This window comes from Ailuropoda melanoleuca, chromosome X (genome assembly GCF_002007445.2).
Source record: "Ailuropoda melanoleuca isolate Jingjing chromosome X, ASM200744v2, whole genome shotgun sequence".
Classification (NCBI taxonomy): domain Eukaryota; kingdom Metazoa; phylum Chordata; class Mammalia; order Carnivora; family Ursidae; genus Ailuropoda; species Ailuropoda melanoleuca.
Window position 1 is genome coordinate 56,527,351 of NC_048238.1, and position 27,137 is coordinate 56,554,487.

Sequence of the window (27,137 nt, forward strand, 5' to 3'; positions counted from 1 at the left end):
CATAAAAAATAATGAAATAAATTTAAAAAATAAAAATAAAAATGGGCAGAAGAGATGAACAGACATTTCTCCAAAGAAAACATACGGATGGCCAAAAGACACATGAAAAGATGCTCAATACCACTCATCATCAGGGAAATGCAAGTAAAAACTACAGCGAGGATGGGGCGCCTGGGTGGCACAGCGGTTAAGCGTCTGCCTTCGGCTCAGGGCGTGATCCCAGCGTTATGGGATCGAGCACCACGTCAGGCTCTTCCACTATGAGCCTGCTTCTTCCTTTCCCACTCCCCCTGCTTGTGTTCCCTCTCTCGCTGGCTGTCTCTATCTCTGTCGAATAAATAAATAAAATCTTAAAAAAAAAAAAACTACAGGGAGGTATCACCTCACACCTGTCCGAATGGCTAAAATAAAAAACACAAGAAACAAGTAGGGACAAGTATGTGGAGAAATAGGAACCTTCTTGCACTGTTGGTGGGAGTGCAATCTGGTGCAACCACTGTGGCAAACAGATTGGAGACTCCTCAAAAAATTAAAGAGAACTACCCTATGACCCAGTAATCACACTACTGGGTACCTACCAAAAAATAGAAAAACACTAATTCAAGGGGATACATGCACCCGTATGTTTATAGCAGCATTATTTACAATAGCCAAGTCATGGATGCCGCCTAAGCATCCACTGATAGATAAATGGATAAAGAAGATGTGGTGTATATACATAATGAAATATTATTCAGCCATAAAAATGAATGAAATCTTGTCATCTGCAAGATTTGGATGGAGCTAGAGGATATAATGCTAAGTGAAATAAGTCTGTCAGAGGAGTACAAATGCCATATGATTTCACTCGTATGTGGAATTTTAGAAACAAAACAAATGAGCAAAGGAAAAGAAAGAGAAACAAACCAAAAAGCAGAGTAAAGAACAAACTGGTGGTTGCCAGAGGGGAGGTGGGTGAAATAGGTGATGGGGATTAAGGAGTGCACTAGTCATGATGAGCACTGGCTGATGTATGGAATTTTTGAATCACTATATTGTACACCTGAAACTAATATAGCAGTGTATGTTAACTATACTGGAATTAAAGTTAAAAAAAAGAGAAATCTACATTTGAAATCCTTGAAATCATGCAGCATTAATAAGCCTTTCACAGCCTTAGCTAAGCTATACATCTCTAAAAATCTAAATTCTCGGGGCGCGTGGGTGGCGCAGTCGTTGAGCGTCTGCCTTCGGCCCAGGGCGTGATCCCTGCGTTCTGGGATCAAGCCCCACATCAGGCTCCTCCGCTGGGAGCTTGCTTCTTCCCCTCCCACTCCCCCTGCCTGTGTTCCCTCTCTTGCTGGCTGTCTCTCTGTCAAATAAATAAATAAAATCTTAAAAAAATAAAATAAAATAAATAAAAATCTAAATTCTCTGAACAATGATTCGTAGAATAAAAATTCTCTGCATATTTAAATGCCAGACATGTTACACACATTATCTCTTTTAATTCTTAAAAAAAAAAAACCTTCAAGGAAAATAAAGTTCAGAGAAGTTAACATGACTCATCTAGGATTCTATGGCCTATGAGTGACACACCTGGTGTTCAAACCCCATTTGTCTGACTCTGCTCCACACCATGCTGCCTCTCATCCTTTGAAAAGATGGTGGGCAGATAAAAGGGAAAAGTCAATCACAAGACCCACTAATGTAGAACCACAGGGTCCCTGGCATACATACCACTGTGCAACTAACTAGTTACCGTTAGTAATAGTGAGACCCTCATGGACAATTTTATATATGTATACACACATATATATAAATCACATTTTATTTTTTTATAATTTTTATTTTGTTATATTAGTCACCATACAGTACATCCCCAGTTTTTGATGCAGTGTTCCATGATTCATTATGCATATAACACACAGTGCACCATGGAATACGTGCCCTCCTTAATATCCATTACCGGCCTATCCTGATCCCCCACCCCCTCCCTTCTAAAGCCCTCAGTTTGTTTCTCAGAGTCCACAGTCTCTCATGGTTCATTTCCCCTTCTGTTTACCCCCCTTCATTCTTCCCTTCCTTCTCCTACCGATCTTCTCATCTCACAATCATCTAAGAGATAGGTTCAATTATTCTTACAATTTTGTAGTGGAAGAAAGAGAATTGGAGAGAGTCAAATGCCTTGTCTAAGTTCACATGGCCAGGGCTAGAGCCAGGAGTCAAACTCAGTTCTGATTCTACATCAGGTACACTCCACTGCATGTCAGTGCTTTACCTGATATTTCATGCCTTCTACAAACTCACTCTTGGGCTCAGAGACTAAGCCTGAGACCCACCAGTTATGGTGTGTATCTAATTCCAAGGCTGTCAGCCCCCGGGATGGCCCAGCTCCAAACCGCTGGTGGAGGGCAAATAATCCACTGATAGATAAATGGCAGCTAAGCAATTCATACTGGGATTTTCTCTCCCAATCCTACTATTTTTTCCCAGGTTGGGTCAGTAGGTTAAGCACCTCTGCTTTGGAAATCTTCAAGGCACTTGAAAAAAGACAAAGTGTTTTATATCTGCAGAAGAGGAGACCCCTGTCACACTTAGAGAACCCATGAGTGTTGGTCTCACCCTTGAGCCATCTGGGCCTTCCTTGCTTGCCTCCCCCAGCTCTCAGCTCTTTCTTCCCTGATACCACCATAACCATTCCCTAACCCACACTGGGTTCAGGAGAAAGTCAGAATTTTACAAATAGTTTCATGTTATGGTCATTGCTTTGAACTACACAACCCCTTGGGTAAACTATGAAATTACAAAATTTAGCTTTTAAAACATTTGTTTTATGGCCAGCCAAGTCATGATACTGTCATCTCATATCATACAGGGGTGACCTCATCCTCCACTATGGGCCTGAGATGTTAATCAAGAAAGGCCTGGATCTGGGGAGGTCCAGACAGTGAAAGCAATACCACAATAGGACAATTTTGTGCTCCTTTCTTGGGGTGGCGGGGAGGACTGAGGGTGCAGGAAATGAGGAAACATATACCTCTGGACACTGCTGCAGGCATTTTGAGTGGCATACGGTTATGTGAGCTTGCCTGGGTGGCACTGTGATGACCTGTTCAGCTCCAATGCCCCTTCCAATGTCATGTAACCCCCACTGATTGGTTTTTCCCCTCCATTTCAAAACTTGGACTCTGGGATTTATTCTACTCTGAATCAGGAGAAAATATAAGACATCTTCATCCATACCTCACCAGCTGAAGCTCAAGTAAGTAGTGCCTGGCCCTGCTTAGATCTCATAATTCCAGTTCCAGTAACTGGGCTCTAGTCCTTCCTAACATCTAGGTTCCTGCCTTATACCCAGTGCCTGTGATTGAGCTCCTATCTTATTCCCTCAATATCTGAGGTCCTGTAGTTCCTGAGGCATCCAAATTCTTCTAGCACTGAGGGGAGAGGGGGCTTCCTTGCCGATCTCTCCAAGCCCTACCCAACCTGGATCCTTTCTGACAAATGGAGTACTTAAAAAAAATTTTAGGTAAACTCTACACCCAATGTGGGGCTCCAACTGATGACCCTGAGATCAAGAGTCACACAAGTGAGCCAGCCAGGTGCCCCCCTGCAGTACTTTGAAATCGACAAATTTCAATTTTAGATGTTATCAGTTGATTCCCTGGTAGGAAAGATTAACAAATCAGTACCCAGTTACAGTAAATGAATAAGCCCTAGAAATCTACTGTACAGTATAGTACTTATGGTTAATAATATCATATTGTATATTTAAAATCTGACTAAGAGGGTAGATCTTATGTTAAGTGTTCTTATCACCTAAAATAATAATAATAATAAAGAAGATGAAAGGAAACTTTGCAGGTGATGGATATGTTTATGGCATAGATTGTGGTGATGCTTTCATGGGTACGTAGTTATCCCCAAACACATCAAGTTGTATATATTAAATACATACAGCTTTGTATATGTCATTATGCTTCAATAAAATAGTTCAAATATCATCACTCATTCATCTCTGCCTGTTTTCTCTCCCATCACCTCCTTATTTTTGTGAGTCATATTAACATTTCTACTTTGTTTGGATTTCTAACCTATTGGTAATGTGTCCCTGACACACTACAACTGCACTTCCTTGACACCAGCTCACTACCTAGACCCTTATCTAAAGTCTGCTGCCAGGTTCCCTGGTCCTGACTGCCAACCTACAACCTAGTCCTCCCTGGGCTTGTTGTTGAAACCTCTCCTTAACGCTGACTCTGCTCCCCTGGGGTGTGTCTCTCTTTAAGTTATGCTCTGAGGCGGTTCTGGTATCACCAACTCCAGTCACCGGCAGGTCCTGGGCAGTTCCCTTCACTCTGGCCCACACACAGTGCTCTGAGGTGACATGGACAGAGGCTTTGAACTCCCCTGTGCTCTAGGCTGTCCTGAACCATATGCACTGTGCAGGTACTATCCAGGCTCCCTTGGAAGGAACTTTTACCAATAAATTAAAGAAAACCAGAGAATGCCCATCAATAGATGAATGATAAAGAAGAGGTAGTGTGTGTGTGTGTGTGTGTGTGTGTGTGTGTGTGTGTGCATGTGTGTTGTGTGTGTGTGTGTAATATCACTCAGCCATTAAAAAGAATGAAGTCTTGGGGCGTCTGGGTGGCACAGCGGTTGGGCATCTGCCTTCGGCTCAGGGCGTGATCCCGGCGTTCTGGGATCGAGCCCCACATCAGGCTCCTCCGCTATGAGCCTGCTTCTTCCTCTCCCGCTCCCCCTGCTTGTGTTCCCTCTCTCGCTGGCTGTCTCTATCTCTGTCAAATAAATAAATAAAATCTTTAAAAAAAAAAAAGAATGAAGTCTTGCCCTTTGTGACAACATGGATGGACCTAGAGTGTATTGTGCTAAGTGAAAGAAGTCAGACAGAAAAAGTACCATATGATTTCACTTTTATGTGGAATCAAAAAACAACAACAACAACAACAAATGAACAACCAAACAAAAAACAGAAACAGGCTCATAAATACAAAGAACAAACTGATAGTTGCCAGAGGGGGGTGGGGAGGGGGGTAAAATAGGTGAATGGGATTAAGAGGTATGAACTTCCAGTTATAAAATAAATAAGTCAAGGGATAAAAAGCACAGCATAGAGAACATAGTAATATTGTAGTAATTTTGTACATTGACAGAGGGCAACTACACTTCTCATGGTGAGCATTTTGTAATGTATATAATTATCAAATCACTATGTTATACAAATGAAACTAATATAATATTGTATGTCAACTATCCTTCAATTAAAAAAAAGAAAACCAGAGGAAATAACATGCACCCAAAAGACCAGAAATCTAATGGCTTGCAGAATAAACCTACATCTAATCACAGACTGGATTGAACGACACTGTATGAGGTCATTTGGATATGTTTTATGCTCCACTCTCTCTCCCAAATCCCTTTTTGAAGGTCATTTTGTTTTGTTCCAGGGATTTCCAACTCCCTGCAGAAGAGGGATTCAGCCCTACTCACGGGCTCCTGTATTTAAAAAAAAAAAAAAGACAGTGGTTTGATAAGTAGCTAATAACTCATGCCCAGGGGGGAAAGACTCTATTTCAGCTATCCATGCCTCCTGCCACTGAGCAAGACTCTGGCCTAGGCCTAAGCAGGCCACAATCCTGACAGCCTCCAGACCTTTACTCATGCCCTCCTCCTACCTGGAACGCCACTCTTCCTCCACTCCATTTACCTGAACCATGCTCATTCTTCAAAAACCTTCTCTCACTCTATTACCTCTTCCAGGAAGCACATCTGTGCTTAACCTCTGTAGCGCCTAAAATCTGCACCACGCAATCTAGCATTTAACTCACCAAACTCTTAACCTCTGTTGCTTCATGTTAGTTAGCTCATGCTCCACAGTAGTACCATAAGTATCCTTCTGGACCACCCTCAAGGCACTTAGCATAAGCCTGAGCCTGTAGTTGGGGCTCAGCAAAGACACACTGGAGATGAAACAAAATCAGGGGTTTCCATTATTTTTGCATAACTGGCTAGAAAACAGAGTGCTCAAACACAGCCATAAGAAAAAACAAAAGCAAAAACAAAAAACAAAACAAAATAAAACCTCCAGCATCCTGGGAGCAGCTACTGAAGACGCCAAAGGCATTCCCAGGTCATTGAACCACAGAGCGTCAGAGCTGAAAGGAATCTTGACTCCCAAACTTTTAAACTAGGGTATGCACACCTCTGGGGTCCATGGCAGTGTGCCAGGGGGTCCAAAAAGCCACAGTATAAACGTGGAATGCTTCCTTAGAGTGTCAATTTTACTAGAGTATGGGAAATTTAAAGCACTTCTATATTAAAACAAATATGGCTATATCATATAGGAAAATGCAAACTTCGTACACATTTTTTAGGATAAAACGTAAGATGTCAAAGATACTTCAAGCTTGCAGTAGACTGCTTTGGGTTACCCCGTTCACCCCTCTCCCCTACCCATGCTGGAGATTTCATTTTTCCTCTCCTCTGTCATTAGGGTTGCTTCAGTTAAAAAACAAACTGAGGGTTGCTGGAGGGGAGAGGGCTGGGGGAACAGGGTGGCTGGGTGATGGACATTGGGGAGGTTATGTGTTGTAGTTAGCGCTCTGTGTTGTGTAAGACCAATGAATCACAGACCTGTACCCCTGAAACAAATAATATTTTATATGTTAATAATAAACAAACAAACAAACAAAAGTTTGGGGAGGCAGCCTAGTCCAGCCCCCTCTTTTCACAGTTAGGAAAACTGAGGTCCGCAGATGAGAAATAATTCAGCCAAAGTCCCAGGCAGTAGTTCAGCAAGAGCTAGGACCACAATCACCCCCATCAGATTGTACATTTCTTTCTAGTGACTTGCTCCAGTAACTACTGACCGTGAACTACACTTGCTACTGCTTGCTAGCTTTGTTCTGCCCCCTTGGACCCTACAGCAATTTTTTTCTTTGCCATGGGTTATACAACCTCTCCTTAGGGAAGCCTGTGGCACCAGCAGTTCTGAGAGCAGACCAGAACCGTTAGTCTCTTTCTATAGCTTCAAACACAGCAAATAAATGCTGAATTTCCCAGAAATTAGAGTGTAACTGATGAGACTTAAACCCCTCACAGAAACGGAATAAAGTCCCCAGTTTTAGGGAGAGAGAAGCAAAACAGAGAGGCAGTCCTCCTAACTGGAGGCCATAGCCAGGAAGTGAAGAGCTGATCTTAAGACCCTGCTTTTTCCCTTCATGTATGTGAGAAAGAGATGCTAAAACGCTACCTCAGCAAGGCTCCAAGGAAACTGGGACCTCAGATGGGCCCCCTACCTGGCTTCTCTATCTCATGAGGTAAACGTGTCATCAGGTTGTGGGACTAAAATACACATCTCAGGTTAAAAAACAGTGGGGAAGTGACTTTGGATTCAAATGAATTCAGCTTCACAACGCTCATATATATTCTTTGGGCAAATAAGCAGGAGCTTTGTAGATTCACATACTTTCATCTACTTATTCACACCTTAAATACACAACTCTTGCTATTACGCAGACATATGCGAATTGTCCCGCACAGCGTCACAAATACAAATATAAGCATGCATTTGTGTTGGGGAAACCAATACAATCAGAGTTTCTGTCCACACGTCTCCCGCAACACTCGGCTCCGAACCTACACGTCCACCACGGATACTCATATTCACAGTCACACAGGCCAGGCTGAGAACTGACCCAGGTTGCCAGGGTTAGAACCACATTCCACAGTGTCCCATTCCTCTCAAAGAACGAACAGATCATTTCACAAAGTTGTCAGTACCTGCCAACTACTGGCAAGTTACAGCCAGAATAAATGGTTCGTTACCTACCCCCATTGCAGGTAGGCCCATGGGCGAATTATAGCAGAGACAGAGGAGGCTTGAGACTTGACTCTCACTGCGGGAGACTGACCAGATAGGTCAGATGGGGGCTTGTTCCAGCCAAAGAGACTTCCTTTCCTCTCTGGGCCCTAGAGTTGGAGTGGGGAAATCGGAATGTAGTCTGACTTTTTGCAGACTTCTCAAACTCAGCTATAAACCACCAAGGGGGGGGGATACTGTTCTGTTCTTCTAGCCTGGATTTTTCTTGTCCAGAGGAAGATTGGGTAATATCATAACACTGTCTCTTTTGAACAAGGTCCCAACACTTTTCAGAGTAGAGTAGTGGCCAACAGGATGGACTCTGAAGCCACTCTCCAGGGTCTGGATTTCAGCCCCAGCACCTATAATCTGTATCCCCTTGAGCAAGTTCCTTAATCTTTCTAGCCCTCAGTTTTGCCATCCTTTAAAAATCGGAATAATATTACTCAGCTATAAGAAAGAACGAATTCTCAACATTTGCTGCAACATGGATGGCACTGGAGGAGATAATGCTAAGTGAAATAAGTCAAGCAGAGAAAGACAATTATCATATGATTTCTCTCATCTATGGAACATAAGAACTAGGAGGATCGGTAGGGGAAGAAAGGGATAAAGAAAAGGGGGGTAATCAGAAGGGGGAATGAAACATGAGAGACTATGGACTATGAGAAACAAACTGAAGACTTCAGAGGNAATAAAAATCGGAATAATAATAGCATCTACCTGGTGGTGTGATGTGATTTAAATGTAAGGCACTTAGATAATGCCAGGCACTTAGAATGCTCCATATATGGAATTTACAGAAGAGCAATTTCCTGTTTTTCTCAGACTGCCACCCTCTCACTACTCGCCTGCCCACAGAGAGGTGACAGTTTGGTCACCTCATTTCTAAGACAGGCCTTTAAAGCCCAGAGAGAACAAGACCGGCCCCATATCGCAGAGAAGGAGTAATAGCATTGAAACTGATTGCTTTGGGGTGACTTGGCCAGTGTTCTCATCTCTCCCTTAGGAAAAAATGAGCATGGCTTGAGGAAACCTGGGGAGGAAATATGACTGGGGCCAAGCAGGATGTAAATAATACTAAGAACAATGACCACTTAATATGTGCCAGGCAGTTTTAAGTACATTCTGTGTATTATTTCATTGAATCCTCACAGCAACCCTAGGAGGTCATGACAATTATCACCATCACCATCATCATCATCATCATCGTCCAGAAAGAGGAAACCGAGGCTTCAACGCCTAGAATGGCTTCAAGCTGGGGTTTGAACCCAGGCAGTCTGACACCAGAGACGAAGTGTGCACCTGCTGCACTATACTACCGTCCACAAGGAAAGCTGAAAGAAAGGACAGGTAGGGACAAAGGACAAAGGAGCAATGTAAGTTCTTTTTGAAGTAAATAGATTGAGGCAGTGTAATGTTAGGGTCAGGTCCTAACTTAAAATCAACAGTTTAAGTCCAACCTCTGCTACTAATTATTGAATAACTTTGGGCCTCAGCTTCCGCAGCTGTAAAATGGGAATAAAACTGTTTCTTAGAGTTGTGATAAGGCTTCAGAAGATAATGCATGTAAAGCACCTAGGGCAATGCTTGACCCAAGGTAAGTGCTCAGTAAATGGGAGCAATTGCTGTTATTAACTACGCCCCCTGCAGGATTTGCCTAGCAATACAGCTCCCCATGCCCCTTCTCAGGGAAAATAAATTAGAAAGGAGAAAACATTTATAAGCTGTAGGGAAAATTAAGAACTAGGCTGAGCAACAATTCCAGACATCTTTCCCACCTCCTGGATGTGTAGGGGGCAGTAGGCGGTGGGGGTGGGGAGTGAGTACCAGAATTATTAGCATCACTATCTCCTTCCTCAAGGAACAGATCCCAGCAGGCTGCCCCCAGTTTCTGGTCCCTTAGAGCCTAAGTCAGAAGAGAGAAACAAACTGAGGGCTTCAGAGGGGAGGGGGGTGGGGGATTGGGATAGGCTGGTGATGAGTATTAAGGAGGGCATGTATTGCATGGTGCACTGGGTGTTATACACAAGTAATGAATCATCGAACTTTACATCAAAAACCAGGGATGTACTGTATGGTGACTAACATAATATAATAGAAAAATATGATTATAAAAAAATACTCTTATGAGATAAGTGGGAAAATATGAATACTGGTTGAATTCTTGATGATCATGTTTTATTTTGGTGTGATTATAATATTATGGTTATGTTTTAATGTCTGAAAATAAATTTTCATAGATTTATTTAAACAAAAGATGTCTCTTGTTTCTTAAGGAGTTTTTTTCCTATGTACTTTTCCCATAGGTTGCTTTATTTTTTATATCAATCCTATGAGATATTGGGAAAGGAGGATGGAATCTCAGATGTGTTGAGTGCCTTCTATGCAGCAGACAGAACTCTGGACACTTTCCATCAGTGATTTCATGACAGCCTTACAATACCACTGTGAGGTGGTATCTTCACTTTAAAAGTGTTGTCCTGAATCCAGGGTGGGTTGCTTCTTTTTTCATGTCCATTTTCCTCTCATCCCATATATCCAGCACAACCCTGGCCAGAGGTTGTGTCCTGCTGAGGGTTCTTTATAAGCCAAAATATTCTGAAATCTCACTGTCCTCAACATACTGATCTTTGCATAATCCCAAGGCCTATGAATTGAGAGTAATTTGCCCCCAGTGGGTCTGAGATGAAATTACGACTCGGCTTGTTAACAATATGATTCTGTGCTAGTCACCTAACCTCACCTCTAAAGTAGGGATATGGCCCTTCCTACTCCATAATGTTGTGAAAATTAAATAACTTTCATAAAAGTGTTGTCAATTGGGCCACTTCATGGAACCATTGTTTAAAATAGAATCATCAGGGGGCGCCTGGGTGGCTCAGTCAGTTAAGTGTCCACTGTTGCTTTTGGCTCAGGTCGCGATCTCTGGGTTGGGAGATCCAGGCCACCTCAGCTCTGCATTCAGCACAGAGTCTGCTTGGGATTCTCTCTCCCTCCCCCTCTTCCCCTCCCCCCCTTAAATAAATAAATAAATAAAATCTTTAAAATAGAATCATCAGCCAGCTTAATCTCAGAAAAGCCCCAGAAGGGCAACAGAATGCTTATATCCCTGACCTTTGATCAGGTAGGACACCAAATCTGCAACTGTTGTTGGTGACTTTGGGAATGTTGGGGGACAAAGAATGCAGAAATTCCCTGAAGTAATTGTTGAGGAAATGGCCTTTCACCATTATCAATGTGTCATTTGTACCATCACAGAGACATCTAAATCCTTTACAATCACATACTTCTCAAAGCAGTTTCATCTACATTGTTTCATGTGACTTTCACTAAAACTCCCAAGAATTAGTCTTTATCACTTAAATTGTCCCATTTGCTTTGTTTCTCTTTTCCCCTTCCTGGAAGTGGCCCATCAAAATTTGCAAAATTGTTCCCACCTTCCCTTCAAGGTCCATCCACTACAAAGGCCACACTTTGGCCCAGAAACTAGCCCTAAAGCCCCAGATCAGTCTTCTTTCTGCTTACTGAATTCACACAGCACTGTGCACCTTATACTACCTGGTATTCTAGTCATTTAAAGATTTTATTTATGAGAGAGAGAGCGAGAGAATGAGCAGGGAGAGAGGGAGAGGGACAAGCAGACTTCCCAGTTGAGTGCGGGGTGGGGGTGGGTCCATCTCAGGACCCCAAGATCATGACTTGCGCTGAAGGCAGCCGCTGAACTGACTGAGCCACCCAGGCCATTTAGTCTTTTATATACTTGTTTAATCCTCCGCCCCTCTGCCCTACCTTCTCACTAAATCCACAAACTTCGAAGGGAAGAAGGAAGAAGGAAGGAATGATGTCCTCGTTTTAGGTCAGTCCCACTTTAAAAAGCTTTTTATTATGAAAGAGTTCACATGTGTATGTTTTTATATAAAGTAGAGGGAATTTCTAATGAACATCCGTGTACCCATCACCCAGCTTCAACAATTAGTAACATATGAACCGTATTATTGCAGCTATACTTCCAGTCCTTCTGCCTTCTCACACTGGATTAAAGTAAATCCCAGAGAGTCTGTCGTTTCATCCATAGATACTCCAATAGGGACGCTATCTTTTGCATTTCTGTGTCCCCTACTGCTGGCAGCACATCAGAAGATGATTTCTGAGCACCTACTGTGTGCCGGATATCGTGCTTGGCTCAGGAGGCTCTGCTTTGAGCTAAGGCGGCGCACCAGAACCAAGCCACGATGTTCCAAACCGAGAATTCCTACAGTTCCAGAGCGTGAGCATGGGGGGCACGTGGGTGCCCAGAAGCAGGAATCAGATTGCACTAACTGAACGGAGCTAAATCTGTTTTCTCTCAGGGAGACCCTGAGTTCGAACTGGCCGTGAGACACGGGGTCTCCAGCAGGAGGCGCTGCAAAGGCGGGAGTGCGGTGGAGGTGGAGGTGATCGCTCCGATTGGCTCCTGCTGCGGGAGAGGGTAAGACGGCCTCAGACTTCTGTGGGTGCAAACTGCAAGCAACAACGCAGTTTAATAGGCGGGCACGTCGCTGAGCGCCAGGGCCTGAGAGGGGCCCCAGGGTTCAGGTGTGGGTCAGAGGCGTGGGGGAGCTGGGCAGGCTGGGCACCTGCTCCCCAGGTCTCCTTGATGCTACCGGTTGCCCTTGACTGCTGCCAGTTCCTGCTCCAACTGCGGCTCTTCCTGATAGAATATCTCGGAGCAGGGCACAGGACACAGCAAGGAAACACCTGTTTCCAACAAGAAAAGAGGTGGGGGGAAGCCCCCACCAGGCTTCCAATGGCCTCTCATCGGGTTTGCTCTCGAGAGCCTTGTAAAAGCGCGCCCAGAAAGCCAGTGGAGATCAGTTTTCAAAAAGATCATTTTCTATTTCTTACTCCCGCATACTTTTCCTAAGCTGTAAACGTCCCTTTAAAAAAAAAAAAAGTCTTCTTTCTTCCGTGGGGTTTCCCGCTCCTCCAAGACCCCTTAAAGACTCCGCCTTGGTGCCAGCAGGGACCGCAACCACCCCCATTCCCAAATTTTGCAACTTCATTCGCTTCCGGATTTTTCACTTCCTCAGTCCCCACCGACCTACAGGTGGGGAGTGGGACTGGGGATGGGCAACAGAACAAAGAAACCAAGGAGCCCCAGTCCCAGGCCAGGCGCCCCTTCTGCAGTTTTCGACCAGCTGGGGAACAAGAAGGGCTCAGGAACGCGTGAACCCCCAGCCCGGGTCTCAAGCCACTTTCCAAACGCGAGGAGCCTGAAGACGCGTGGGAGGTGGGAACTGCCCCCGCGCAGCCAACAGACCTCCACTCAACAGGCCTGAGTGGCCGTGGGCGCCAACAGTCTCCACGCACTGGCCTCCGTTATTTCATCAGCAGTTTCAGAAAAACCTGCCAAAAGCAGTTATGCCTCACTGCAATGTGTAGCTTTTTCCTGCCATTTTTTTTATAATAAAAGAGGGAGTGAAGCTCGCTCGCTCTCTCCTCCCTCACCCCCTCCCTTCCAAAAAGAGCCAAATGGATACAAGGGGGGGAAAAAACCCCACACACCAATCTCCGAGGGGATGCTAGTGAGGTGTGGCTTGTATTTAAATATCCAATATGTCAATGTAAGGGGAGTGGGTATGTATATAAAGTACCGTTTGCATCTGATAGCTCGACGAAGCCAGCTATGAGAGGCCTAGGGAGATGGATGCGTAGGGGAAGCGCCACTTTGACTGAGAGCAAGGTCAGGAGCTCGTTGCCCCGCCGCTGAGAAGTTCCTTGGACGCGAACAGACGTCGACTGCAGCTAGGCAGAGCGCGGAGCGAGCGAGGGAGCGAACAAGCGCCGCGGAGTCGCCAGTGCTCGCCGAGGGGAGAGGTAGTTCGCGTCCCGCCGCCCCAGCTCGGCCCCGCGCACCCCGCCATGGCGGAGGTGGGGGGGGTCTTCGCCTCCTTGGACTGGGATCTACACGGCTTCTCCTCGTCTCTGGGGAACGTGCCCTTAGCTGACTCCCCGGGTTTCCTGAACGAGCGCCTAGGCCAGATCGAGGGGAAGCTGCAGCGCGGCTCGCCCACAGACTTCGCCCACCTGAAGGGGATCCTGCGGCGCCGCCAGCTCTACTGCCGCACGGGCTTCCACCTGGAGATCTTCCCCAACGGCACGGTGCACGGCACCCGCCACGACCACAGCCGTTTCGGTGAGGACGCGGCCGGGAGGGACGGGAAGCAAGAGGACGGCTCTCTGGGGAGCCAGCGGCTCGGGGCTCCGGCTCGAGGCCCACGGGCCGCCCCCAGCTCGGTGCCGTCCCGGCCCGTCGAGGCGGGAGAGCGCCAGGGACGCGGGGCGGGCGGGATCGGATGGTGCAAACTTGAGCCGCGCAGCGTCAGGGCGCCTGGCACCCTCAGACGCTCTCGGGAGGAGGCGGGGGCGCCTTGAGGTGCGGCCTCTCTTTTCCCCACTTCACCCTTCTTCCCTCCCCCGTAGCCAGGGGATCGTTCTGACACTGGACGCTGCGCTTAGGATGAAAGCAGGTGGAGTGGAGAAGGGTAGGAGCCCCGCCGAGGAGGCCAGGGACTGTGGCTGTAGCGCGGGCTCTCGAGGGCTGCGGGGTTGTCGCGGCCGACTGTCTGAGGCAGAAGCCTTCCTGGGCCGTGGATGCGGTGGGCGGGCGGTCCGCGCCGGAATCGCTTTTGGCCGACGGGGAGCAGGCAGCCGGCGGCCGTGGCACCTGCCTGCCTCTGGCTTGCTTTGCCCGGGGTGGAGGCCAATCCAGGCAGCAAGGCGTGAGCTGGGTATTGGAGAAACTGGGGAAGCCTCCCGCTGTCCACTCTGGAAGGGCACAGCCCTGGGTCAGCTTTTGCCAGGACATACCTCTGGATTCCTTGCCTCACAAGGAGGAAACGGTCCTGGGCGCACTCCCAGCCCCAGAAACAGGTGTCTCCTGGGTCCAGGACAGGAAATGTACAGCCTCCTAACAGGATTTTCTTTGCTCGACACCCGGCAGATTGTTTAAAGGGCACAGCTGCCTGTCTCACATACAAAACATAATGAGTATAAACCTTGATGTGGGATGGAGATCATTAGGTTTCTAAACAAATGTGTTCATTCCTCAGCAATTTGGCCATTTTTATTTTCAATTTCCTCTTCTCTACTAAACTATAATTCAGGTGCTGTGACAGCTACCTTTACTTGGGAGCCCCATCCCCCAATACCCTCTACTTCTTCCCCAGAACCCTATGGCCCAAGGACACCTTCGATCCCTAAGCCAGTAAGAGGCTTTGCCAACCCTCAGGCATGATACCAGTTCCCTTCTTTATCCCACCCTCCACCATTCTCCCCCCTCCCAAAACCTCCCTATCCTCCTATTCCCCAGCCTTGCTAGAGCTGCATCTGGAGTGCACAGTAAAAGGCCGGGTGGGGAGGGGGGAGGGGAGCTCCCAGATTCCAGTTCCCGGGACAGGCCAAGTCTAGCAAACAATTTAAGGTCAGGGATGCTCTTCCTTGCTGGGAGCAAGCAGGAACCCTAACGAGGTCTATGTCCTCTGGGGAAAAGGCACTCACAGAGCTGGAGGACAGTGGGTTGTGTGTGGGGTGGGAGTAATGGAGGGGTGCAGGTGTCTGAATCAACTTGCAGCAGGTCCTCAAAAGGGTGATAGGTGGGGTCAGGGAAGAGGGAGTATTAACTTGGCTCCTTTCCCTTCCATCACTCGTGACTTTGCAGTTCCCTTTTGTTCCTCTTCAGAAGGAATGGGACTCCCAGCCTGGCCCTAGAACCTCCCAAAGCCTCCCAGAAATGGCCTAGAGATATTGGAGTAGCTCATTCCTGATACATAAAAAGAAAAATCGTGAAATGATGGAGAAATGTAGGGTGGGGGCAGCAGGGGTGGAGAGACCACGAGCTTGGCTTCCAGCAGCTAGTGTTTGTCTGACTCTGTGCCTAAGCTGAGCCCAATAACCTACAAGGTCAACATAAATTAGTAATAGGCTCTTGGGATAAGTGGTCTTTAATTACCTCCCTAAGGACACATCTTGATTTCTTTTCATCTCTCAGGCCTGCTAAGGGTAAGTTTAAGGAGAAACCAAAGGAAATAAAACTGGCAGGAGGAAGGGATGTTTTCATTGCTGCTTAACTGACTGCTTCATTTTTGGTTTTGCCTTTGAAAATAACACTGCCTGAGACCACCTCTGCACCACCTTTTCCCTTTCCTCCTGGAAAGGCTCCCTTTCCTCCTGGAAAGGCTCCCTTTCCTCCTAGGCTTCCTGGCAGTTCCATGCATTTCCTGTAAAGGAAATGATAACTAGTCAAAGCTGTCTCTTTGTAACCTCCCCTGCCAACTTTCAAACACACATTTACTCTTTCTCAGTTTAGCTTTTGGCAAAGAAAGAGGTGGCGTTTGAGTTTGCTAACTCTCCTCCCTCTGCATTTGAGTTAATCAGCCAGGGTATTCAATAAATCGAAACTTTAACATTCCATAAGTGCTTTAGCAGTCAACATTCCAGCAGGGTAAAGTAGGCCAGACTTAAGATATAAAATATTATAGATTTCTGCTCGGGGGGAGGAGGTAGTCTCCAAAGGCCATGTAAAGTAAATAGCTATTTGTTGTAATTGGAGAGCAGGGCTCCCAAGGATTACCCTGGAATCCATGTGTTCAGAACAAGTCAGGCTGAGCCTAAGAGCAGCCACGACTCCAAATAATAACCTGTTGGCATAGCCTATGCTCCCCTTCCAACAGTCCATTCTGCAATCAGTAGTCAGGAGTATTTCACTCTCTGCTTGGCTGGTGGCATTCACAGGAGGTTCACAGGGATGCTGACATTCCTGAGGGGGCACCCGTGGGCTGGCAGAGCAGAGCCTGGGAGCCAGACTGGAGGAGAGGCCTCCCTCCAGGTGTGATGGAGCGGGCTAATGCAGCTGCTTTGGGTTTTGAGCCGTCTGGTTCCTGTTTGTCAAGATGCCAAAGCAGCACTGTCTTGGCCCCGAAGGTCCAAAAGGATGGCTGAGGGAGCTCAGGCAAATCATGGAACCAGATTCCAGGACACGTTAGCCAACCGTCTAGCTAGGTTCTGAAGCAGTGGAGCACAGGATGGATCTGTTTTGACTGAGGCCGTGGGGAAAAAGACGGAAGAAGAGTCTGGAAACTGCCAAGCAGAGGCCAGAGCCTGAGGCGGACGGGTCAAGATGAGGCAGAATAGAGGGAGGTCCTGGACCTCGAAGTGGTGAGAGCGCTGAAGACAAACATTGTCTGCTTAATACTTTGCCTCCACACTTTGCGGTTAATACCCCTCTCCAACTGTAACTGGGAAAATGTGAAAATGGCTTGTTTTCTCTCTCCCTTCCTGCTGGCTGGGTTTCAGGAGGTTTAGGAATATCTGTTCCATCATCATGTGCCACTGGGTTCCCACAGTTAGAATCCAGCTAATAGGAAAGTTGGCAAAGGAAAATGATGCCCCAAGACAGCTGGGCAGGGATGATTCCAGCTGTTGGAGACCCCTGTTATGGACACAACCCCAGTGACTTCCTGTATGATCTGTCCTTTGGCATCAGGGTTAACAGAGAGTTGGAGAAAAACTGTGGTGACTCAAACAGCCACACCTCTTGTGTTTCATGATTTGTTCTCACACCAGGTCTTGGTCGGTGAGATCACAAGCTGCCCTCTGCTACTTAATGAGCTCAGGGTGGTCAGAGACATGAGATACTTAGAGAACGAGGGAACTAACACTTAAAGCTCAACAGCAGTTTGTCCGAGCAAAGGAAATAACCGAAGGCTCCAGCAGCTTAGTATCCCTCCAAGTTTAGCACACAGAACCGAACCGTGACCTGGTTTCTTGTTTTCCTGCCACACTGGCGACTCTCCTTTGAACACACTCCTGTTTTTCCGTAGACGTCTTTCAACACAGTAGAACTAAAAACAGCACTCGCAGTGTGGTCCGAGGCGGAACAGAGTGGACCAGTCTCCTCCCTTTTGCCAGTTCCTAGACCTCTATCAGGGCAGGCTTCGATCACATTAGCTTTTGTTTGGTTTTGCATTAGCTTTTTGATACATTTTAATTTTTACATGACTAGTTCTACATCAGCTCTTTAATATCGTGAATCACCCATCTGAGTGTCCCTCGTTCAAGCAAATCTCTTGGTCACCGTTGTGTATGTCTTGCTAAGCCACACCTCCCCATTCCAAAGGTGGACTGACTTGTATTTAGTGAAAATGCATGGAAACACAAAAGAATATTACATGTTTTCAAGATACAAGGTTGCCTGAAGTGGGGAGGAGGATGGGAGCAGAGTATGGAAATAAAAAAAAAAATAGATGAATAAAAAGCCCTTGCACAGACTGATTATGGTAATAGGCCATAAAACAAGGAGTATGATGAACTCGACTGTCTGCACTTGAGGCTCACCATCCCCCAACAAAACCCAAGCGCAAAACATCTTGAGTAATCGGTTTGGGGACCAAAGTGCAGGACTTTACATTTATTCTAATTAAAGCTTATTTTGTTGGAGTTGGCTCATGTTCTCGTCCTCTTGAAATCTCTTTGGATTTTGATTGTGTCACCTTCTCAGCTGTACATCTTCTGGAACCAGTGTAAGCGGTTCTCCCCTGTCCTCTCACAAGTCATTTATTAAAATGTTAAACAAGGCAGAACCAAAATCAGACACTTGTGCAACCCAACTAACGGTTTTGATCCATTACACCACTTCCTGCTTAACCCCTACTTGACACCAGCTATTTGCCCTTCTCCTCCTACCACCTTGTGTCAGTCTCTTTTCCCAAAACTCCTTTCTTGTACTATAGGAGTTAAGAACAACCTGAGAGTAAAACTTACAGCATTTCAATGTTGGAGGCCGTATGACAGCACCAAACCTTTGCATTCTTCAAAGAGATCCAAGTGGGCCGTGGAAACATGTGCCCTAAAGCTGCCACACCTGCACACCCATCCACCGGCCCAAGTCACTGGGGCTTTTCAGGGGGCGTCCCGCTGGAGTTTAGAATCCAATTTCAAAATTAACCACTTAATTTTTTAAGTAATCTTCAAGGAATCAGTTCCATTCCCTATGTAGATTGCGTAGAATATTATTACCCGTAAGAATTGCATTTTTGGGGTAAGAAAAGCAGCCAGATGTGAGCTCATTTCATACCTTTGGATGCCTCTGTGAGTCAGTCATATCAAGTTTTGGTCTGTACGTTGGAAAACATGGTTAGAGATGGAATATCAAAGAGGAATCTGCTTGACGATTATGTCTGTATCCATAGAATAACAGATGTACTATCCTAGGACAAAATTGCAGTCTTTGGCACCACCAGGATTTAAGTTCTGGGTCCCTTTTCCCTCTTAGAAGTTGTTTTCTTTTTTTCTCCTACTGCTGCTGGGTAAATGCAAACATTCTCAAGTCCTCACCTCTAACCTTGTCAGCTAGAGGGATGTTTCTGAATGTCTTCCAAACTTTCCTCTTAAAGTTGCAACATCTCAAATCAGTATCAAGTGCAGTACTACCTGCCAACTCCTTGCTATGGATAAACTTAAAATTCTAAAGAGACAAGGGGAAAATGACAGGCTTGTCAGCCTGGGACTGCACTGGCTAAGAGTATATTTGAGGAGAAAGCTCTCACCAGGCCATGTTTTTTTGCCTTCTGCCATAGGCAGGAGACACAGACTTAGTGAGTGGACTGTGTGGCCTTTGTTAGAGTCAGTTACAGGCAGTTGACAGCCTCATGTGGCTTTAAGGACATGGGAACTAAGAGCATGCAAAACAAATTCAGCCTAGAGGGCAACGAGGTAATGCTGTGTGCTCTAGGGAGGAGGGAAGTGACTTTGGGAAGATACAGAAATCTAGCCACATTCTTCCATTTAGAAAGCTACCCTCCCATTTCTTGAAATGGTGGTATTTAGCAGCAATAGTACCTTGTAATTTTGGAACTTTCATAGCCAAAACCTGCTCACGGTCTCTTCCTCATAATATACCTAAGAGTGTTGAGTAAGAAATTATTTCACCCGGGGCGCCTGGGTGGCACAGCGGTTAAGCGTCTGCCTTCGGCTCAGGGCGTGATCCCGGCGTTATGGGATCGAGCCCCACATCAGGCTCCTCCGCTATGAGCCTGCTTCTTCCCCTCCCACTCCCCCTGCTTGTGTTCCCTCTCTTGCTGGCTGTCTCTCTCTCTCTCTGTCAAATAAATAAATAAAATTTTTTAAAAAAGAAATTTTTTCACCCATCTTACACAGGGAAAAACTGAGGCCCGGAGAGACTTAGTACATTTTCTGAGGTTCAATTCTTGCTGCAAAAGATGGTTTCATAAGGTGACTCACTCAAGGCATACAGGGCTGGCCTCCAGTTGGGGATAAATGCCTGGAAGCTCGTGTCACCTGAACAGCTTCCTCTTAGTTTGACTTCAGTAATAGAAATGGCATTCACTTTCTTGCTCTAGGAATCCTGGAGTTCATCAGCCTGGCTGTGGGGTTGATCAGCATCCGGGGAGTGGACTCTGGCCTGTACTTAGGAATGAATGAGCGAGGAGAACTATATGGGTCGGTAAGTTGAAGGTTTTCTTTTCATCAGAGGCTGTTACCACCGGTGTTTGGACTGTGTAAGGCAAAAATATAAAAACATTTATCTAGCACTTGAAATACTTCTATCAGCCGCGAAGAATTAGTGTCTTCTAGCTGCTTCTTGGCTGCCCAGGTGCTTGCTGTATAACACTTGCACTCACTCAGTTCCCATCAAAACATAAGCTTTTCTGTGGTAGCTTTGCTTTCACCTTTTTCATGAGCGGGCCAGCCAGCCTGGTGATAACAGTAAGCTGTGCTGGTTTGCCACCAGATGGTAAGGGTTTGGGGCATTTACACTCCTGAGGAGCACCTCTGAATTTTAATGGATACCTAGAGGAGTAGCAGCCGAGCTGGCACAAAAATGGGCAGTGGAAGAGCTGGCCTTCAGATTGAGATTCTGAGATTGCAAACACAGTCCCTGATTTCCAGACCACTTCAGCCGAATCCCAGAGGCCAAATGAAACAAACAAATGAAGAGTGAGGGTTCCAGGGTCTGGTGACAGCCCCAAGTCCCCAGCCAGGCCTGGGTTGGCTGCAGTGCATGTTCTCTTTTCTGGAAGCTAGCCCAGCGCTGGGGAATGGTGAGTGACTTCGCTGACCTTAACCCTTTCAGGGGATCCCAACTCCTGGGTTTGCCTTTTGAGTCACATAGCATGCTTTCTGGCTGCCTGCACCCCATGAAATCAGAGCACATTTTTCCCTGACACCTAAGAGATAGGCCTGTCCCCAGCACTCAGTATCGGCAACCCCAGCAAGTAGTATGCCAGCTGGATCAAGTGTGAGAAGGGATAGAGGCAAGAGACCTGCCTCAGGAGCTGCTCGCTTGAAGTAGCCAGACTGGAGGAACTTTTCAAGGAGATCTTTTCTGAGCTTTCCACCTGACAGGCCTGAGACCCTTCATTAGGAGAGATCATAACTCGCCTCCCATGGAGCTTTATATAGATCCAAGGCCTTTGCCTGTTAGTTGACTTGGTTGACTGTAATCTCAATGGACTTGACATTATTTGCCCTAAGTAGGGAGAAAACTTGGGGGCCAGAGGAGCACTGGGAGGCCATAGCAGAGATTCTCAGGCTCAGGGAGCCAGGTGAGGCCATGTGCTTCAGTCTCCTGCCTTCAGGAAAGATCTCACCTGAAACATTTCTGTGGGGTTCATGAAAGAGGATGAAGACCATACAGACAGGACTGTGTTGTGCTATTTGGAAAGCAGGTGCCTCCAGAATACTGGGAGATGGGACTGGAATTTTCTAATATCAATGTGCTATTGCTATTTCAGCAAGCTGGGATGGGAGAAACAGTCATATAATAGGCTCTGCTTTATTTTCTCACCCTCACAGAAGAAACTCACACGTGAATGTGTTTTCCGGGAACAATTTGAAGAAAACTGGTACAACACCTATGCTTCCACCTTGTACAAACACTTGGACTCGGAGAGACAGTATTATGTGGCCTTGAATAAAGACGGCTCACCCCGGGAGGGATACAGGACTAAACGACACCAGAAATTCACTCACTTTTTGCCCAGGCCAGTAGATCCTTCTAAGTTGCCCTCCATGTCCAGAGACCTCTTCCGTTATAGGTAATGGACCCCTAGTGTGACCTCTGTGACCCCTGTACTCTAGGCCCACAGATGTCCCTGCAAGCACTATACTCATAGCTTTTCAATCCTCTTTCCTATCAATTTAGACGACAGAGGAGCACTTCCTGTTCAACACAACCCAGCTGTTCCCTTGTTCAAAGTGTATATCAAGGTTGGGTTATTTGGGGGAGGGAGATGGGTGGAAGGGGTGGGCTAGAGGGAATCTTGTATATACTTTTTTCTTTACTCATGTTCTTTCCCCTGAGGTGGCACAAGAAAGAATGGGGACCCCTGCCAAGGGCCAGGGATATCTTGCCCCACAATCTACCCAAATACTTTGACAATGGGTACATGAAAGACCAAGGAATCTGCCATAGATGCTACATACAGCACTTTGGAAAAGTCCCATTAAAATCCTTGGGGCTATGACCTGGCGCAGGCCATCCCTGCATTGGCTCTGGAGATTTCTCACCTGTCCTGACATGCAGTTTTCCTGCCATTGGAAGTGGGAGATGGGGTAGGTTGTGAGAAAATGATATTAAAATGTAAGCATGGATACTGTGCATAAGGACAAACTATTTATGAAATGTATATGCTATTTATTTTATATATTTATTTATTTCAAAATAATTTTATTTTTAATGAGAGATGCTATGACTGGATTTTCATCAGAAAGAATAAGGTCCTACTGAAACAGGATAAATGAGTTATTAAAGGCTCTTATTGGCAATAAAATTTTATATTGTAACCATTGTCTAATTCCATTGAGTTGCACATTTAGTACGATTAGAAGGTTGGTTAGCTTCTCTCTCTCCAACTTATTGGAATCTCCTGATGTCAGCATCACACTACCTAGCCTAGATGACCCATCACCAACAACACTAGCATTATTTAAGGGCCTTATCTGAAGTCCTTTCTGGTTCTATGACTTTAAACTTAGTGATGAATCAAAGCTTCAGGAAGGCCTGGACCAACGGCTCTTACAGAAGCTCCTATTTGTGCTTAGGACAAGGCATAGAAGAACCCTCCTTTGGGATTTGGTTAGGGATCAAAGCCTGAAGGTCTTACTTGAGATATGAAGATGAAGGGATTCAAAATAAACAACAACCAGTAGGGCCACCTATTTTTTTGAACCAGTCAACTTCCCTTCTGGAAGCGTTCTCCCACTCCTTCTCCAACCCCCCACTTCAACGCAACCCAGCTGTTCCCTTGTTCAAAGTGTATATCACTCTCTCTCCTAGAGAGTTCTGGGAAGCTGTTAACACACTTCCCTGAAGAGGTAGTTCTCAGAGTGTATGGTCTCTTTAACAGCAGCAGCAGCTGGGAACCTGTTAGAAATGTAGATTATCACGCCCTACCCTAGACCTACCAAATCAGAAACTCTGGGAGAGTGGGGAGCAGCAATCTGCATGTTAACAAGCCTCCCAGAGGACCCCTGTGCAGAATAAATTTCAAAAGCTAGTGCCCTAAAGGAATGGTTCTCAAAAAGAATTCTCTTTGCAGATGAATGGCTTATAAATAAAGTTTTAGGATAACTTTAGTCCATAAAAAAAATAGAGTTGTTCTAGTTCAAGTAGAGGTGGCATTCCTGGAACTTCCTCTTCTCCAGAGGAGCCTCTGAGACATCTTGGTTTAAAATCCCTAGCCTCTTTACTGATATTTACTCAGATAGGAGCATAAGGTTATTTGAATTTTCAACGCATATGCTGTCAGGAAAAAACAGCCAAGGGAATAAAAGTCTCACCGAGCACTCAGACACCATAAAGGACTGGTGGGAAAAGGTTTAGGTTTATGCTAGTTCCTTCTGATGTTCCTCAGTTACATCATGTAGGCATCCACTGTTTTTCCAACTGATTGTAGGGATGAAACAAATAGCTTAGGTAGCAGCTCACTTAACACTGGGTTTGATACACAAACAATGAATCATGGAACACGATATCAAAAACTAATGATGTACTGTATGGTGACTAACATAACACAATAAAAATAGTCTAAAAGCTCATCCAGATCTAAGTACCCAACAGAGAAACCACACATAAGAGAATATATATACATGAGATACCAAGTAAGATTATATGATAAAAAGTGCTAAATTACATGATTATGTATGATCATAGATTAGAATGTTCACCAGTGGATACACCAAAATGAAGCTCTCACAGGGCTAGGGTGCGTAGGGAGAGTATCCTGAAAGGGGTAATGCCAGCTGCGAAGAACCAACAGAATTTGGAGAGGCAAAGAGGCTGATGGCAATGCCTGTGTTAAGTTGCAGAGACGAGACATGACCTCTAGAGGTGTCTAGGATAAGGGTAAACATCAGCTGTGTGATATTTTTTTATCACATTTTTAATGAACATCACACTTTTCTTTTAAACCAAAATTTTACCTGTACTATCTATGGTCAGCTACCAATAACTTTTGATACACAGCCACAACTTCTGAGGACTTGTGAGATAAATGAAATTGGTTTTAACCAATAGGAAGCTGACCCTTCCCTGTGAGTAAGGCCAGTGTTACTCTAGTAAGGCACTTGACATGAGCCTGGCAAGGCCACAGCATGATACTACAGGGCAGGATTTACAAGGAAAATTCCACTGTAATGAAAAAGGGAAAGGCTCCAAATCTTAGCATTAGGACTTACTTTTCTCCTCTCAGTGGAAGTACAGGGAAAAATACTAGAATGGTGTAGGGTCCCAGGATCCAGAAGTTCATAGGGGAGGCACTCTTGGTATTAAACTTTAGGAATAACAGTGAATGGGGCACGTGGCCAGAAAATGTCAATGGCCAGCTGTTCTCATTTCCAAAAAGATGGGAAAGGTAAATTCTGGAAATGGAAATGTAAGATACATGACCTAGTACTACTAGATCAGTTGACAGCTGAGTGACATCGGATCTCTAAAGTGCAAAAGTAATTCTTTTGTGCCAACCTAGAGGGAATTTTAGAGTAGTAAACTCTAGACCTTTGGTTTTGGATGAAAATATGCTCAGAGACCATTTCTAATTCATCTTTGCATCCCTTCCTGGTGTTTAGGGTATTCCTGGAACAAAACAAAGACTTCGGAAATGTTTGAATAGACACAGGTTGGTTGAAAGAATGAATGAGTGAATGAATGGACAAAGGCATAAACACCTTTTGTAAATATGTGTATGATATAAATGCTAGGCTAGAGAGAGCAAATAACATTATATAACAGAATCATCTGAACTGATGTTAAGTTCCAAGTATACTTAAATAGGCACTATGACAAACTACAGTGTCTCTCAGTGAATTCCCTGTCATTGGAAGTGTTTAAGCAGAAGATAGACAACCTCTTGACAAGGATATGGCATCGTTTAGAAGGGTTGGGGTGAATACTAGATTAAAATGGCAGAATAGGGCATTCGTTTACTAATTCTATATTCTGTGGGACCCCCAGATTTCTCCTGAACACCAATAATGCTCCAAGAAAGAATATATAAGACTTAGCTAGGAGTGCTACCCAACTGCTATTCCAGGACAAAAAAAAAAAGACACCCCACACTTGGGGTTCACAAGGTCCATAAAGGTCCACGGAAGTTTCCCTGAGACTGAACTCCGAAAATAGTATGCCAATTTTTATGTGTATGTACATTTAACCTTTCATTGGTTCTCAAAGATTCTCCCAAAATGTTAGGAACAACTACTCTAGGAGTTTCTACGGCCTCAAAGCATCTGGTATAAGAACTAGTGGCCCCTTGGCCACTGTGATCCTATATGAAAACCTTGACAGAAGTTTTAGGTTTTTTATTTCAAAGATGTAGATTTTATGTGTGAAACTTTTGACTCCTATCCTCTAAGAGATAGCTTCAAGTGTGGTGACAGGGAAGTGGAAGTCAGGGGAGGAAAGACCTGGGATGGCTTAACTACTCCCATGGTTCTGAAAAAAATCTCAGGGCCAGCCCCTACAACATTCCCAAAAGCAACCAGACTTGCCCTCCCCTCCCTACACATCTCTCTTTTCAACCCCACTGCCACAGCCAAATGTTGCTCATGCTCAAAAAACAAGCAGAGACTGAACCCACCAGGCCTAGACACAAGGAGTTTATCAGAGCCATCAAAGCAGACTCTTCCCCAAAGGGAATTTAATCAAAGTCTTGAAATAATAAAAGAACTTGAATTTATCTACCTTCAGGTCACTGCAGTGCTCAGCCACAAAATCCTTGGCTGCATGTTGAGAAATCCCTCAGGCTCAGGGTTCTAGTGGGACCATAGGTCACATGGGCTCAGTCCCAGTTGCCTGGAGTACAGACCTAACCTTCCTCCTGCTAAAGAGACCAGCCCTTGGGGACGGCTTTCCTTCTCTCTGGAGTAGTTGGCGCTACATTGCCTTTCCCCAGCACTTCAAGACAAGGGATCCATTGAGGAGGAGTTGGGAGGTCAGGGAGAAGGGGACCAGAGAGAAGAGATCCTCTCCTTTGGAATGACATGTTCCCCGTTTGTCATTTAATTCCCTTGCTCTACAGAAGCATCAGAACATAATTTAGTTTGTCATTCCTAGAGCTCCCTCTGTTCTCGAGAGAAAACAGAAGACCTTTCTGATAGGTCTCTCTGCACCAGGGTTCTGGTGGCAATTGCAGAGATACCCAGTTACCTCCTTAATCCTCAATAGTCTATCTCCACCCCTCCATCCCAGCATAGGCCATTTCCCCTCTGCATCTGTTTCCAATTCCCAGACAAGGTATGGGATCAGCCTTGTTATTTATCATTGGCAACGAAGCAAAAGACACAGATAGCACGTTCTTCAGATCCTGGAGTCAGACTAACCTTGTTTTACATCCACATTCCTTTAGTTCCTAACTCTTTGACCCCACATTCATCCTTCATTCATGTAACAGATATTTATTGAGCACTTATTATGTCTTTAAAGGTAGAGAATAAGACAAACATTGTCTCCTCATGACATAGTCTAGTCGGAAAGACAGGTTCCAGGAAGCAAGGTGGTACCTGAGACAGTCACGCCATACAAATGCTGGCCTTTTACTAAGAACATATAGTGAGAGCACCTACTTGGAAACTCCATCTTTGAATGAACCTGGTATGAAGTAAACCAACAGAATCTTTCAGCCCGCACCCAACTGCTGCTTTAGTTATATTTTAGCAGTGCATCCTAGAGTCCCAGGATCTTCCCTCCTCTAGGCTCCCATAACCACAC

The 27,137-nt window shown here is 45.5% G+C and overlaps 1 protein-coding gene across 1 annotated transcript; it reads left to right on the plus strand.

Moving 5' to 3' along the window:
- The first annotated feature begins 13,456 nt into the window (after positions 1 to 13,456).
- Positions 13,457 to 22,088, plus strand: FGF16 (fibroblast growth factor 16). The gene is made up of 3 exons (XM_002928760.4): positions 13,457 to 14,045; positions 20,269 to 20,372; positions 21,725 to 22,088. The coding sequence occupies exons 1-3, from the start codon at positions 13,772 to 13,774 to the stop codon at positions 21,968 to 21,970; spliced, it is 624 nt and encodes a 207-aa protein (XP_002928806.2). The 5' UTR covers positions 13,457 to 13,771; the 3' UTR covers positions 21,971 to 22,088.
- The last annotated feature ends 5,049 nt before the right edge of the window (positions 22,089 to 27,137 follow it).